We start from the raw sequence: 14918 nt of genomic DNA, 5'->3' as shown, positions 1-14918 counted from the left end.
GGCCAATGAAGTCAACTAAGGTCACTGTCATGTTTTCTCAGTAACAGTAGTATAATTCAGATGATATAGTTATAGTCTATTCACATCAAATCAAAAGAGTATGCCTACTGTCATCAAGTAGGCCTACTCATGAAGTAAACATATTTAATATACAGAAAACATACTGAAAAATATTACTTTTAAAGTAATTAATTCACAGACAAGTCTACAGAATAGCCACTTTTATCATTGTCGTTTATGCATGTTTCCAATTCTATAGCTTGGTTCAGGAGTAATAACCCGGTGTCACATTTCTATGCTCCTGCCATAAAAATAAATGTCAAAACAATTATGACCAGCTGAACAAATGAGAAGAACTGTTTCTCATACTGCCCTTATTAGTATCATGCCAGTCAGCTGGATGTTTGTTTTTTCTCTCTGGCCAACCTAAACCAAGCATGTACAACATTAGTATGTTGTCTTTGTCAGACAAAATAAGAACGGGTTCACTATATATATATATTTTTATGGTAGTGCGCATTTAAAGGGTTTTGACCGGTTTTGACTGTGACAACTTTTGCGTCACGTTATTCATCTCACGTGACACATCGTGATCATCATGGCGGCCACCTCTGTGTTCCAGAGAGTGAGAACGGGCTCGAAAATCGGAGCGCAGTATGATCAGGAGGGCAATCTCATCAAGGTAGCACTGAAAACAAAACACTTAAACTGTCATGTGCGCCCATTTGCATTTGCAGACAGTTTTTTCGTTTTTAAGGTTATGCATTCAATCAGAGAAACCAGCCTCTTAACGTATCTGTTAAATATAAATACTGTATAAAGTGTTGTGTTCTAATTGTAAAGAGACACATATGTCCTCCTCACTTATATAAAAGTGAGGATACAAGCGTTTGCTAAATTTATACATTTAAAATGTAAATGTTATTACCCCTCCCTCATTGAGTTTGTTTATTGTCAATAGAGTAACAATTTACAGTAATATAATTAAATTCATGTGCATTAAGAAAATAAATAACAGGTTTAATATAATAAATGAGGTATTTGCAAATGTATGCATGCTCAAACTTTGTTTGAATATACTAAAGTTCATTAAAATCATATGAAACCTTCCTTTATTTTCTTCAGTGTGCTGACACTCTTTAAATAAACATACTGACAGCTATATGTGCTGACTGACAGGTGGAGACGCGTGAGGATGAGGAGCAGAGTGTCAAGCTTGCTGAGATTTTGGAGCTGTTGCTTGCGGCTGGTTATTTTAGAGCTCGCATTAAGGGACTGTCACCCTTTGACAAGGTACATCAGATTTTACACACCTGTATGGTTTCCTCCCAACCACATGACTGTGTGTTTTACACACCATTAGTTTAACTATGAACAGTCCCTGCTTTTACTTTAGGTGGTAGGAGGAATGACCTGGTGTATAACTACATGCAACTTTGACATAGACGTTGATCTGCTCTTCCAAGAAAATTCCACCATCGGTCAGAAAATGTGAGTCGTAGATTAAACAACATTATTTCTCATAATGCAGTGACATAAGAACAATGAAGAATGACAAAAATATTTCTGCTCAAATTTTGGTAAATGTGATAGTCTGTATCTTTATTGTTTAAGTGCTCTGACAGAGAAGATTGTGTCAGTTCTGCCCAGAATGAAATGTCCTCACCGATTAGAGCCTCATCAGATCCAAGGGCTGGATTTCATCCACATCTTCCCTGTTGTACAGGTACACTTGCATATCTGTGGCACCTAAAAGTATCTTATGCTCACCTAGGCTGCATTTAATTGGTCAAAAATACAAAAAACAGTAATATTGTGAAATATTATGACAATTCAAAATAACTGTTTTCTATTTTAAAGGTGCCCTAGAATCAAAAATTGAATTTACCGCGGCATGGTTGAATAACAAGAGTTCAGTACATGGAAATTACATACAGTGACATCCTTCTTATATAAATCTCATTTGTTTAAAAGACCTCTGAAGAACAGGGGAATCTCAACATAACACCGACTGTTACGTAACGGTCGGGATCATTAATATGTACACCCCCAATATTTGCATATACCAGCCCATGTTCAAGGCACTAGACAAGGGCAGGCAGTATTAACGTCTGGATGTGCACAGCCGAATCATCAGACTAGGTAAGCAAGCAAGGACAATAGCGAAAAATGGCAGATGGAGCATTAATAACTGACATGATCCATGATATTTTTAGTGATATTTGTAAATTGTCTTTCTAAATGTTTTGTTAGCATGTTGCTAATGTACTGTTAAATGTGGTTAAAGTTACCATTGTTTCTTACTGTATTCACGGAGACACTTGCAGTCTGTATAATGCATAAACACAACTTCATTCTTTATAAATCTCTCCAACAGTGTGTAATGTTAGCTTTAGCCACGGAGCACTATCAAACTCATTCAGAATCAAATGTAAACATCCAAATAAATACCATACGAGAATTTAAAGGGACAGCGCTCTGAATCTGCTCATATTTAATGATGCCCCAAAATAGGCAGTTAAAAAAATTAATAAAAAAAAAAATCTATAGGGTATTTTGAGCTGAAACTTCACAGACACATTCAGGGGACACCTTAGACTTATATTACATCTTTTGAAAACACGTTCTACGGCACCTTTAATATATTTTGAAATGTATTTCTGTAATAACAAAGCTGATTTTTTAGCGGCCATTACTCAAGTTTTCAGTGTCACATTATCCATCAGAAATCATTCTAATTTGCTAATTTCTTGCTCAAGAAACCTTTCTTATTAATAGCAATGTTAAGAACAGTAATATTTTTGTGAAAACCATAATACTTTTTTTCAGGATTCTTTGATGAATGGAAAGTTAAAACTTATTTGAAGTCATATTCTTTTGTAAATGTCTTTACTGTCACTTTTGATCAATTTAATGCCTCTTTGCTGAATAAAAATATTAATATCTTTTAAAAAAGAAAAACCTTGCTGAACCCAAACTTAAAGGAGTGTATTTAGTTTAAATAACTTGAGATACAGTGCAAGAATTCTTACGATACATCTTTTGTGGAGTCTATAGTGGCTGGTAAAAAAGGCGATTGAAACCCGGGAAGAGATGGGAGATTATGTCAGGTCATATTCCATCTCTCAGTTCCAGAAAACGCATGCATTTCCTGAGGTGAGACAACAGGTCAACACTGAAATATAAGTATAATGTATTATTAACACACTTTACAATCTGTGATCTTTGAAGTTTCAATAGATGTGTTTCTTTTAGGATGAGGAGTTTGCATTAAGGAAGGAGAGAGCCATTAGCACTGTGGTGAATGTGTGTGTAAGTATCTAATAACCTTTTATACATCATCAACACATCATGAGATTTAAAGTATGATGGTTGGCTTACTGGGTTTTTCATCTCTGCTGAATTTAATATTGCCCCAAAAACCGCTATAGAGCTGATGTGCCATCAGTTGCTTTGTATATATTTGATGATAGGAGATTGTGAGGTGTGAAATATTGTTGTATATTGTGTATTTGGGTGTAGGAGGTGTATGCTCCTCAGAGGCGTTATAAACGGCAGGTAGATGCTGGTGAGCTGTTGGATGAAGAGTCTCGGGTTCATTCCACCTTGCTTGAGTTCGGCAGGTACACCTTACTCCAGTCTTCAGTGTCACATGATTCTTCCAGAATCACTCTAATATGCTGATTTGATGATTCTTCTTATTATCAATGTTGAAAACAGTTGTGCTATTTAATATTTTTGTGGAAACTGTGATACATATGTTTTAAAAGTAGCACTTTGATAAATAACATTAAATTATGGTACCAAAAATAGTAAGTGTACAGTATATTTAGTACAAAATAGGGGGGACAGGTGTGTGTGCATGTGTGTGGAGGGGGGGTTAATCCAGTATTTATCCAGTTTTTGTTCAGATTCTTTGTTTCTCATTCATTCTCTCATTTGTTTCTTTTATTTTTACTGGTCTGTTTCCTGGCTCATTGTATTGGCATCACTGCGTCAGGAAAAATCTCCATTAATGACATCTATTATTATAATTCAGAGGTTTCTGTACTCCTCTAATCTTCTCATTATTCATTTCCTCCTCTTATTCTTTCCGTTTGTCTCTTTTATTTCACTCATCAGTCCGTATCTTCTCATATCACAGTATATACAGTGAGTATGTATTGTTGAGGTTCAGTTTCTGAGAATGGGAGTGACACAGATTGACTTTCAGTGAGATGTAATGGCTTTGCATCAACTGCATTAATGTCTTTACTTTTGCATCTGCCCAAGCCCTGTTCTTCACAAATTGCATCAACATTTTTCGTTCATGTAATTTCCTGTCATGTGGTGTGTCATGCCTGTAGTCTGGTGTGTTTTGAAACCGACTCTTGCCGTGAGCTGCATGCTGTCTATAATGTGAACATGAAGCATTACAAGTGATTTATTTTCTGTTTTTCCAGGCGCTATGGATTCAGCAAACAGTCTAAAACAGGAACAGTGAGTATCAGATGTTCTTTCTGCCACATCACCTAAAATGTCCAATCAGGGAAGGTTACAATTAAGCAGCTGACTCATTTGTCCATGGTTAAAATGGATAAATTATTAAATTCCATTGAAGTATTGGTCATTTCTATGGTGGATGTTTTTTTTTCTAATTAAGATTTGCAGTGTCATAGAATTGGCTAGAAGTTGTTCTTATATTTTCTTGATATATATTAGTTATATACTGATTAAGAGGTGTGGGATTACTTCTGGTAAATAAACTAAATCTTAATTCAAGCAAGACATTTGACTATTGGCTTGATGTCTGGTGTATATTGTAGTTCAATCATCCAAACCCAGTGGAATGTCATTTAGACTAATATAAAATGCTTTCAGTTCTACATGGAACAAAATTGGCAGAAAATGTCTGTTGACTTTGAAGATTTTTGTATGCACCGACCCTCGAACCACCCCTGTGGTGTCCATCTGGGTATAATAGATCACAGATGGAGAGAAGGGCTTGGTACTGACCTTTGTTCATTTTGATTCGTTGTTAGTTTGATCATGTGATGATGTTTCTGGCAGGCAGTGGAGCAGAAGCAAGTGCTGGCTCAGGGCACGCAGGGTGTGCCACCTGGAATGGCCCAGGTGTCTGAAGAAGAGGACCTGCAGGCAGCAGAGGAGGTCAGTTCTTATGAACCTACACTTGTCCTTTTAATCAACTCTCACTTGTTCCTAATCACCCACTATTTATCTGACCAATGCTAATGTTTCATTAACCAATCAGAAGCTCTGTTTTTACAGCTCAGAATCAAGGCCCTGATGACTGGAATGGCTGCCATGGCAACTGAAGAGGTATACTAGTTTAAAGTGATAGTTCACTCAAAGGTTAACTAAAAATGTATGATTTGCTTTATCTGTTCAACATAAAAAAATATTTTGAGAAAATTTCAGTTGAGAAGTCTCAGGCTTTTTTGTCCTTGAAGTCACTTTTATCATTTCATCATTTACTCATTTACATGAGTAAATGATGACATAAAATTCATTTTTGGGCAAACTATCCCTTTTAAAGGTAGAGTAAGGTTAAAAAAAAGGTAGAGTAAGGTTAAAAAAAAAGGTAGAGAAAGGTAAAAAAAAAAAAAAAAAAAAAAAAAAAAAAAAAAATTAAAGAAGTATATGGGGTTGGAATGACTTTTTATGTTTGGGTGAACTTTTGCTTTAAAAGTTGATTATTTACTTATAATGTTTGTCCTCAGCAGATGCCCTTTTACCAAGAAAATATATATAAATGGTCAATAGTCTCATTATTTTACACGCTATTTCTGTGTGTGTTTTGTAGGGGAAGTTGTCAGCCAGCACAGTTGGGCAGATTGTTGGGCTGCAGTCTGAGGAGATCAAGCAAATTGCCACTGAGTATGCCGAAAAGGTGAGCATAGTGAAAACTCCATACTACATTATGAAAAATACTTTTATATACCTGCAACATTTCTGCTGTAAAATAATTATAAATGTTAATTATAAAACATCTATATGTATCGAGTTGGCTTGCATGATATGTTTCCCTTTAGGGAACACAGTGAGCATTGATGCTCCCTGGTTTTCACAGTGCACAGATAAGACTTTTTAGGGAGCAAACGTTTCATTGCACTGGAAGGATTTTATGATTGAGACTGCCCTTAAAATGGCTAATTCCCTGATCAGTGCCCTGGTCTAGGAAGCTGATTAAGATGCATGCAGAGTCTGCAGATTTTGGGCAAATTTCCCAGAAAATCCCATTGTGTATGATGGGCACAGACTCCAATTTTTTTTTTAGCTTCAGACTTTGATTCCATCCAGTCGTTTTCTGAACGACTTGAAAAATCTGGTACGCTGCATCCAAAATCGCATACTGAGTAGGTACTACATTTGAATTTGAACATACTTCACAACCGTTAAAAAGTATGTTCTATATAGTATGAATATGGGAAGTATGAATTAAATTCAGACACACTACATTAGCCATGTTGTTACTGTCATGTGATGTACCAGCGTCAGTTGTGTCGCTTCACTGCCATTCATAAATCCCCTCGTGTGGCCTCACGGGATAAATGCGCACTTCAGAATCTCGGCGGAAGTAGTAGGTCATCTGGGTACTTTTTGCCTACTGTTTTTCGAATACTATGTATTCAGACATACTACTCTAATGGCATACTATTTTTCACATACTATATAGTAGTGAAGTATTCGATTGTGAACGCAGTGGTAGTTTGTGATCCTCAGTCATTTATTATATGATGCCCAGTTTCTCTGTAACCATTTACAAAGGCGTCAAGTGTCTAATGCCTAGTGTTGTAAAAGCTTTTTAATGTATGCCTGGCTTTACTGTACATACGTGTGATTGAACAGGCGGAGCGCTCTGTGGAGGATCGGCCAGAGAGATATGGGCCTGCGCAACAACACCGACGTCAGCTGGCATCACTCAACAAACAAATCACTCAAAAAACAAATGAGCTGGCAGAGGTAATGCTCATATCTCACATTGCTAATATCACAGTCATTATTTCTTCTGTTTGTTTCTTTCTTCATTGTTTCTTGGTTTATTTCAGCTGCAATCCAAACAGCAGGAAGCCAGAGTGGCATGTGAGGATGCTAAAGTCAAACTAGCCGAGGTAAGACGGGTAGATACAGATATATACTGACAGATTACGTGTTTACTTGGACCGTTAAAGTCACCATGAAATCAAAATTGACAATTCTTATTTTTATGGAATATTGCAGTATTTATTATAAATTATTTTTCTGTGCACATTATTTATTTATTTGTTTTTTTCAATTAATGTTCCCTCATAATTTTTAATCAAAGTAAGTTCAACATCTCATCTCTGATGATGTGTTTACCGGTGCGAGGGCAGGACAACCTGTCACTCACATGAGATCACACTTGATCTAATCAATTCTGATGGATAAAATCAAGTCCCAGCCTATGTTTTTTCTTGTTCGAGAAGCCGTTTTACTCTGATATACATCACAATAGGGGAGAAAAGACTATCGCATCTTCCATTTCTTGCCGACTTTAATGTATGTGTTTTTTGGGGGTTTTTTTAGGCCACAGCGCAAACTGAAAAGCTAGAGAGAGAGCTGAGCTCACTGGAGGATGTGGAGTCTCAGGCTGATTCTGGGTAAGTAAACAGAGCACCTGTAATCAGGGTTTCTGCAGGTTTTATGAAGGTAAATAAATAAATTGAAGGTAACATAACATGTCAATATGTTTGTAACACGGTTAGTAAATATGGGAAGGAGGAGGCGGGAACCGGCGAACATTCAACAAAACTTTAATTCAAAACCCTCGCGGACGTCTGCCGGCCACACAAACATAATAAAACATAAAATAAAGTCCAGGCCTGGCCCTCTCTCGTCCTTCACTGCCGTCGCTCCTCCTTTTATGCTTCCGGAGCTCCTCCGTGAGAGACTCAAGGCCGGTGCGCCTCCCAGGTGGAGCTCATTAACTCTCGCGCCACCGACCTCGCGCCGTTCCCTCACGGCTCTTGCCCGCCCTGGTCGCCACAATGTTCTTTAAATGTAAATGTCTAAGAATACACAATGAGTTGCATTAGCAATTTCCAACAGATCTCCATTACTGTTTAATTTGTTTTACAAATAGAATATGGAAATAACTTTTATTGTACCTTTTTTATCACTGCAAAAAAAAAGTGATGTTCTTTTTCAGTAGTTTTGTCTTGTTTTCCAGTGCAAATATCTAATATCTTAAATAAAGATACATTTACTTTAAAAGCAAAATGACATAAGACATAATTTCAAAATCTTGTGAAAGTGATTTTATGATTAAAACAAGAACAAATATCTGCCAACAGGTTCAGTAAAATCAGCTTAATTCAAATGAAAAAGTAATTTTCATAACCATTGACAGATATTTGTTCTTGTTTTAAGCATAAACTTCACTTAATTTTGTTAAATTTCTCAGAAAACAAGACTTTGCAAGGTTTGTTCGTTCAAAAAATGAAATTTCTGTAACTACTCACCCCTCATGTCATTCCAAACCAGTAAGACCTTCATTCATCTTTGGAACACAAATTAAGATATTTTTGATGAAATCGGTGAGCTTTCTGGCCTCCGATAGACTGCAATGTTATTACCACTTTCAAGGCCCAGAAAGGTAGTAAAGACATCGTTAAAATAATCCATGTGACTACAGTGGTTCAACATTAATGTTGTGAAGTGACTAGAATACTTTTTTTGTGCAAAAAACAAACAAACAAATATAATGACTTTATTCAACAATTTCTTCTTTTCCATGTCAGTCTCCTATGCTGCTCATGTAGTAAACACAGTGCAGCGCTTTCGGGTTCTACGTCAGAATGCCGACTCGACACGTGACCACCACAATGTATGTGTGTGATGCTGATGCAGGAGCTCGCCAATAATGATGGGTTCTGATGTACAACCCGGAAGCACTGCACTATGTTTACTACATGAACAGCATAGGACACTTATATGGAAGAGAAGAAATTGTTGAATAAAGTCGTTATTTTTTTCGTTATCATATTTTTGTTATCGTTGTACAAGCAGAATGTGAGGGTTCGCCTGTGTGGTGTTTGTCCTACCCCTCCTCCACTGTGATTGGATGGATAAAAAGTGACAGTGGTGAGCATTGCGTTATACCCAAAGTTGAACATTCTTCAACTCTCTGTGACCGGTAAAAAAATGGCCAGCAAATAGATGCTCAGCACCTTGTCACGCTGCTGACATTTTAAAGGTGCCCTAGATTATGTTTTTAAAAGATGTAATATAAGTCTAAGGTGTCCCCTGAATGTGTCTGTGAAGTTGCAGCTCAAAATACCCCATAGATTTTTTTTTTTATTAATTTTTTTAACTGCCTATTTTGGGGCATCATTATAAACGCACCGATTTTATGCTGCGGCCCCTTTAAATCCCGTGCTCTCCGCCCACAGAGCTCGCGCTTGCCTTAAACAGTGCCTTAACAAAGTTCACACAGCTAATATAACCCTCAAAATGGATCTTTACAAAGTGTTCGTCATGTATGCGGCATGCATGCGTCGGATTATGTGAGTATTGTATACTGTTATATTGTTTACTTCTGATTTTGAAAGAGTTTGATAGTGCTCCGTGGCTAACGGCTAATGCTACACTGTTGGAGAGATTTATAAAGAATGAAGTTGTGTTTATGCATTATTCAGACTGCAAGTGTTTAAAAATGAAAATAGCGACGGCTCTCTTGTCTCCGTGAATACAGTAATAACCGATGGTAACTTTAATCACATTTAACAGTACATTAGCAACATGCTAACGAAACATTTAGAAAGACAGTTTACAAATATCACTAAAAATATCATGTTATCATGGATCATGTCAGTTATTATTGCTCCATCTGCCATTTTTCGCTATTGTTCTTGCTTGCTTACCTAGTCTGATGATTTGGTGGTCACATCCAGACGTTAATACTGGCTGCCCTTGTCTAATGCCTTTAATAATGTTGGAAACATGGGCTGGCATATGCAAATATTGGGGGCGTACACCCCGACCGTTACGTAACAGTCGGTGTTATGTTGAGATTCGCCTGTTCTTCTGAGGTCTTTTAAACAAATGAGATTTATATAAGGAGGAAACAATGGAGTTTGAGACTCACTGTATGTCATTTAAATAATGCAATGCTCACATTGAAAACTATTTGAAAATTTGCCAAACAAGAGTAAATTGTATGGATACATAGTTCAGTCTAATTAGCTGTGTATTTTATGTTTATTAGAGCATTGTGCCATCATCTTAGCACCATGCTGACACCAAAGTGTATTGAAATCAATTGAGAAACTTGACTTCACGATTTTCATTTTCTAAAAGTTGAAAGCCAAAGAGCATGATAATTCTTAAGTGTCAGTGTCTGTGTTTTTTTTTTTTTTTTTTTTTTTTATAAAGTACTATGTTTGTTTTCATATTTTAGGTTGCTGGAGAAACTTCGTGCTTTGGTGGCCATGAATGAAAACCTGAAACATCAAGAGCAAACTTTCCGCTCACACTGCCGCGTACGTTAATGTAACAACCATGTCGCATTAACTTGCTTTGGTTTGTTCTGTTTTAGTGAGTAATGTTGAAGACATGAGTATCATTAATGGTAATGTGTGTGTGTGTGTATAGGAGGAAATGACCCGTCTGCAGCAGAATATTGAAGAGTTGAAGCTGGAGTCTGGAGACGAAGGAGATGATAAGAAGGTGCCGGTGACAATCTTAAATATAATCATTCATAGCACACACAAATATTGGATAAAAACCCAAAAAGTTTAATTAGTGCTTTTTTTATCGATACCTTGCTTTGTCCACCATCTTGGATAAAATTTTTGTTTTACCTTTTTCAATGCTTTGGAATTTAAGAACTTAAGAATTTAGCCTATCTTCTTATTGAGTTTTATGGCAGATTGAATGCCATTCGGCTTATTACCGTCACCAGCAGGATTTTAAAACCACATATTATGGTGGAGAAACCAAAAAAAAAAAAAAAAAAAATCCTCAATCCTTAAATCAAGTCTTTAACAATTCCAGAATATAAAGAAGGTATCTTAGAAGGCAGCCTACCTTTTTGAAACAATTCTCTTAGTGGTTGTGTTCCAAAGTTTTGAAACGGAGCCAGACTGTGTCAGTCTAGTTTTGTTTCTCGGACTCATTCTCTGCATGTGTTTTTGTAGGAGATGAATATGATGATTGATCAGCAGTACACTGCCGACAGAGAAAAACTACAGAAGATTCGTCTGCTCATGGTAAGTCAAGTTGAACTGATGGTTTTACTCAGAAAATTGCATGAGATTCTTCCCTCTCAGTGTTTTTCTCTACTGCCCCCTGCAGGCAAAGAGGAATCGCGAGATCGCCATCCTGCAGCGAAAGATTGACGAGGTTCCCAACAGAGCCGAGCTGACCCAGTATCAGAAACGCTTCATTGAGCTCTACAGCCAAGGTGATCTATTTTCTAAATGCGTGTTTTTTCTCACTTATCCATTTCACTTGTATGTCACGACACAAAAGGAAAGATCTCTCGCTACTTCCATTACATTGCAACTTTAAGGGGTTAGTTCACCCCAAAATGAAAATGCTGTCATTAATTATGCATAACATACAAGAACAAACCTCTTCTGGAAGCTCAAACTTGCTGTGTAACCAGTGCATTTCATTCTCGTGTGTTACGCAGCGTGTTTGAGCTTCCACAAGAGGTTTGTTTGTGTGCATCGGTCAGGTTTGGTTGAGCTTCTGTTTATGTTCACTGATCAGTGTTTACATGTGAGTAAAAGCCTAAATTAAATCTGTTCATCATAAAAAGCGACGGCGTCTCTTCAGAATATTTGGACTAAGCCGCTCGATTCATAAGGATTAGTTTTCCGATCTCTTTATGAACATTTTGAAGCATCAAAGTGGTTGTTGCAAAGGCAATCAATGGAGGGATAGACATCTCTCAGATTTCATCAAAAGATCTTCATTTGTGTTACGAAAATGAACTAAAGTGAAGTCTGACAAGGGTTAGAATGACATGAGGGTGAGTAATGACAGAGTTTTCATTTTGGGGTGAACTAATCCTTTAAGATATACAATAGATAGATCTGATTGGATGGGCTGCAGTCAAACCCATCATAAAATGGCTTACAGCTTTATTAAGCACTCTTTAATTGTACATTTGGTATTTTTCAGTTTCTGCAACACACAAAGAAACAAAGCAATTCTTCACGCTTTACAACACCCTGGATGACAAGAAAGTTTACCTGGAGAAGGAGGTATCGGCTTAGTTTTGCTGTGCTATTTGGAATGAATTTTCTTGTATTTATGAATAGAATCAGACTCTATAATCATGTTTAAAAGGATGCGCAGTGGAAATGAGACACTATCTTTACTTTCACAGGTTAATCTGCTGAACTCCATACATGATCATTTCCAGCAGTGAGTATCTAATAAAGCTCTAGGATCCATGTAGGAAATTCCCAATATTATAGGAATAGCCTTTAAGATTAATTTAGACACGTCTTTCCTGAAGGCACAGGTACATGTGTGTAAAGCGTGTATGTTTGTTTTTTTAGGGCCATGGCTTCATCAGGAAGTAAAGAACAGTTTCTCAGACAAATGGAGCAAATTGTGGAAGGAATCAAACAGAGCCGCATAAAAGTACAAAACTAGATTGCTACATCATATAATAGAGGAAATATGCTACTATAGAGCTCCGGATGTCACGTGACCCATTCTGTTTATACCACCATATTGGCAGGCAGGGACAGCTGGGAGCGAATATGAAATGAATGCCGCCAGTTTCACATGAAAGAAAGTTCACTGTGCATTTTAATTCAAAAGACAGACCTGTACATAGCAAGATTTAATAGATTAAACATAACAGATCCCTATAATGCCCCCGGGGTGCTTTTAACGTGTGTCAAGAAAGGAACAGATAGCTTTTCTGACCTGCAGTATCCTGATATCTACAACCTCATCTCTTTAAAAGCCTACAAAAGCCTGGAGGGGTACAAATGAACACAATCTAATTTTGTGATGAATATTCAACTTTGGAGTCTTCCAGCTAAAACCTGCTTTGTCGTCATTGGAAGAGAAAGTCATCTGTGTTGTTGGCTAACTTAATCGACTCTAGCTGTCCTTGTAGGTAGCCAACATAGCTATATCACTGTACAGTAGACATCATAAATGTCATGAAATCTTAACCTGTTTAATCCCAAATTTTTCCAAAACATGAAAATAGTGTAATTAGTTGCCCCTTGAAATAATCAATAATTATTATTTTTTTAATTTTTATGGAAAAGTGTGTGAAAAATTGTGTTTTATGTTCGGTCACGATAATGTGTATACTGAAAATTCCTATATAGCCTATATCAGCCCAGTTATTTAGCACATTTTAAACTATTTTATGTCATTTTTGGGTTACTATTAAACATAAAAACCCTTATACAACACTTATAGTAATACTAAGATAAAAGACAAAAAATAAAATAAAAATACAACCATCTGTATTTTCCCAACGTCACTATATCTTTACTCATTCTATGACCACACTCAACAAAACTGAATAATTGTGAATTCATATATTAATACTAGACATCTTAAAGATAATGTGTACCAAAATGATGGCTCCCATCTCTCTGTTTTGTTGTGTTGGTTAGCATGTTTTATTGCGATGAATCATTTCAGTCCTCTATCGGGATCCTTAGGAATACAATAAAATGATTTCCCCTTTGCTTTGTTCTGGCATCCTGGCGCACAGCAGCTGTCCACCATATTGAAATAGTAAGGTTTTAGGTTCTAGGTAAGGTCTGGTTTAAATTATTGTTCGACCACTATCGATACCAATGCTACAGCTGCTCTAGCGCTCTCCTGATGGCCTGCCAAAATGGGAGTTTAGATTGCGTGACGTCAGCCTCCGGAGCTCTATTGCTCATTTATTTCCATTTTGCATATAAGTTGGTTCATTCCACTCTATTTGTGGTTTTAACAGGAATTGCATTAGTGTGGTTTTCTAACATGTGTATTTATGCACTTAAAGATGGAAAAGAAAAGACAGGAGAATAAGATGCGCAGAGATCAGCTGAATGATGAATACCTGGAGCTGCTGGATAAACAGAGACTCTACTTTAAAACCGTCAAAGACTTTAAAGAGGTAAATACTCACAAAAAATCTGTTTTATGTAAATTTCCTCCCTTTTCCTTTATGGAGGGTGTAGACATTAATCTACTGATAGCTGATATTCTGGATTGAGGAAACAGATTCATAACATGCATGTTCTTGTCTGTTTCAGGAGTGCCGCAAGAATGAGATGCTGTTGTCTAAACTGAGGGCAAAGGGAGCATCATAACAGCTGGACATGCGCACACACACACACACACATTCATTACATAACTTCCTGTCTACATAATGTCTATAATAATAAAAGGGAAAACCACCAAAAAATAAGTCTTTAAACTGATGCTGGTTAAGCTCCATCCACACACAAAATAGAATCAGCATCTTTTAAGCCACTACATCAACATCTCTCATCATGGGGCAGTTGTGGCCTAATGGTTAGAGAGTCGGACTTGTTGCGGATTCGACTCTCAATACCAGCAGGAAATGTAGGTGAGGGGAGTGAATGAGCAGCACTCTCTTCCACTCTCATGATTAAAAAATATTGAATATATTGTTTGTATACTAGTGTAGGCAGAAACAATGCATACAATAGATTCTACACCACCTATCAAGTCAATCCCTGAATATTGATTGAATTTTCAATCATTTTATAAAACCAGATCATATTCATTAATATCAATTTAGATTATAGACAAACCATATATATTAGGGTGTGTGTGTGTGTGAGTGTGTGAGTGAGTGAGAGTGTGAGATATATATTCTACACATACAGTGGCAATGCAAAAGTTTGGGAACCCCTTACAGAATCTGTGAAAATGTGAATAATTTTATCAAAATA

The 14918-nt window shown here is 36.8% G+C and overlaps 1 protein-coding gene across 4 annotated transcripts; it reads left to right on the top strand.

The window, feature by feature from the left end:
- Window positions 1-534: 534 nt before the first annotated feature.
- ccdc93 (coiled-coil domain containing 93) lies at window positions 535-14404 on the top strand. Of its 4 annotated transcripts, none has more exons than XM_048194254.1 (24): window positions 535-682; window positions 1180-1293; window positions 1397-1491; window positions 1615-1726; window positions 3058-3156; window positions 3256-3312; window positions 3523-3623; window positions 4123-4152; window positions 4443-4479; window positions 5050-5148; window positions 5269-5319; window positions 5804-5890; window positions 6850-6963; window positions 7050-7112; window positions 7549-7622; window positions 10421-10502; window positions 10615-10689; window positions 11160-11231; window positions 11317-11425; window positions 12151-12233; window positions 12359-12396; window positions 12534-12618; window positions 14000-14113; window positions 14253-14404. In XM_048194254.1, the coding sequence occupies exons 1-24, from the start codon at window positions 599-601 to the stop codon at window positions 14307-14309; spliced, it is 1932 nt and encodes a 643-aa protein (XP_048050211.1). In that variant the 5' UTR covers window positions 535-598; the 3' UTR covers window positions 14310-14404. The 4 variants fall into 4 exon arrangements, with proteins under 4 accessions (XP_048050211.1, XP_048050210.1, XP_048050213.1 ...); XM_048194253.1 differs by having other exon boundaries at window positions 5047-5148; XM_048194256.1 differs by lacking the exon at window positions 4123-4152.
- Window positions 14405-14918: the final 514 nt, after the last annotated feature.

This window comes from Megalobrama amblycephala, linkage group LG6 (assembly GCF_018812025.1).
Source record: "Megalobrama amblycephala isolate DHTTF-2021 linkage group LG6, ASM1881202v1, whole genome shotgun sequence".
In the NCBI taxonomy this organism is placed as follows: Eukaryota; Metazoa; Chordata; class Actinopteri; order Cypriniformes; family Xenocyprididae; genus Megalobrama; species Megalobrama amblycephala.
This window is presented reverse-complemented; position numbering and strand designations above follow the sequence as displayed.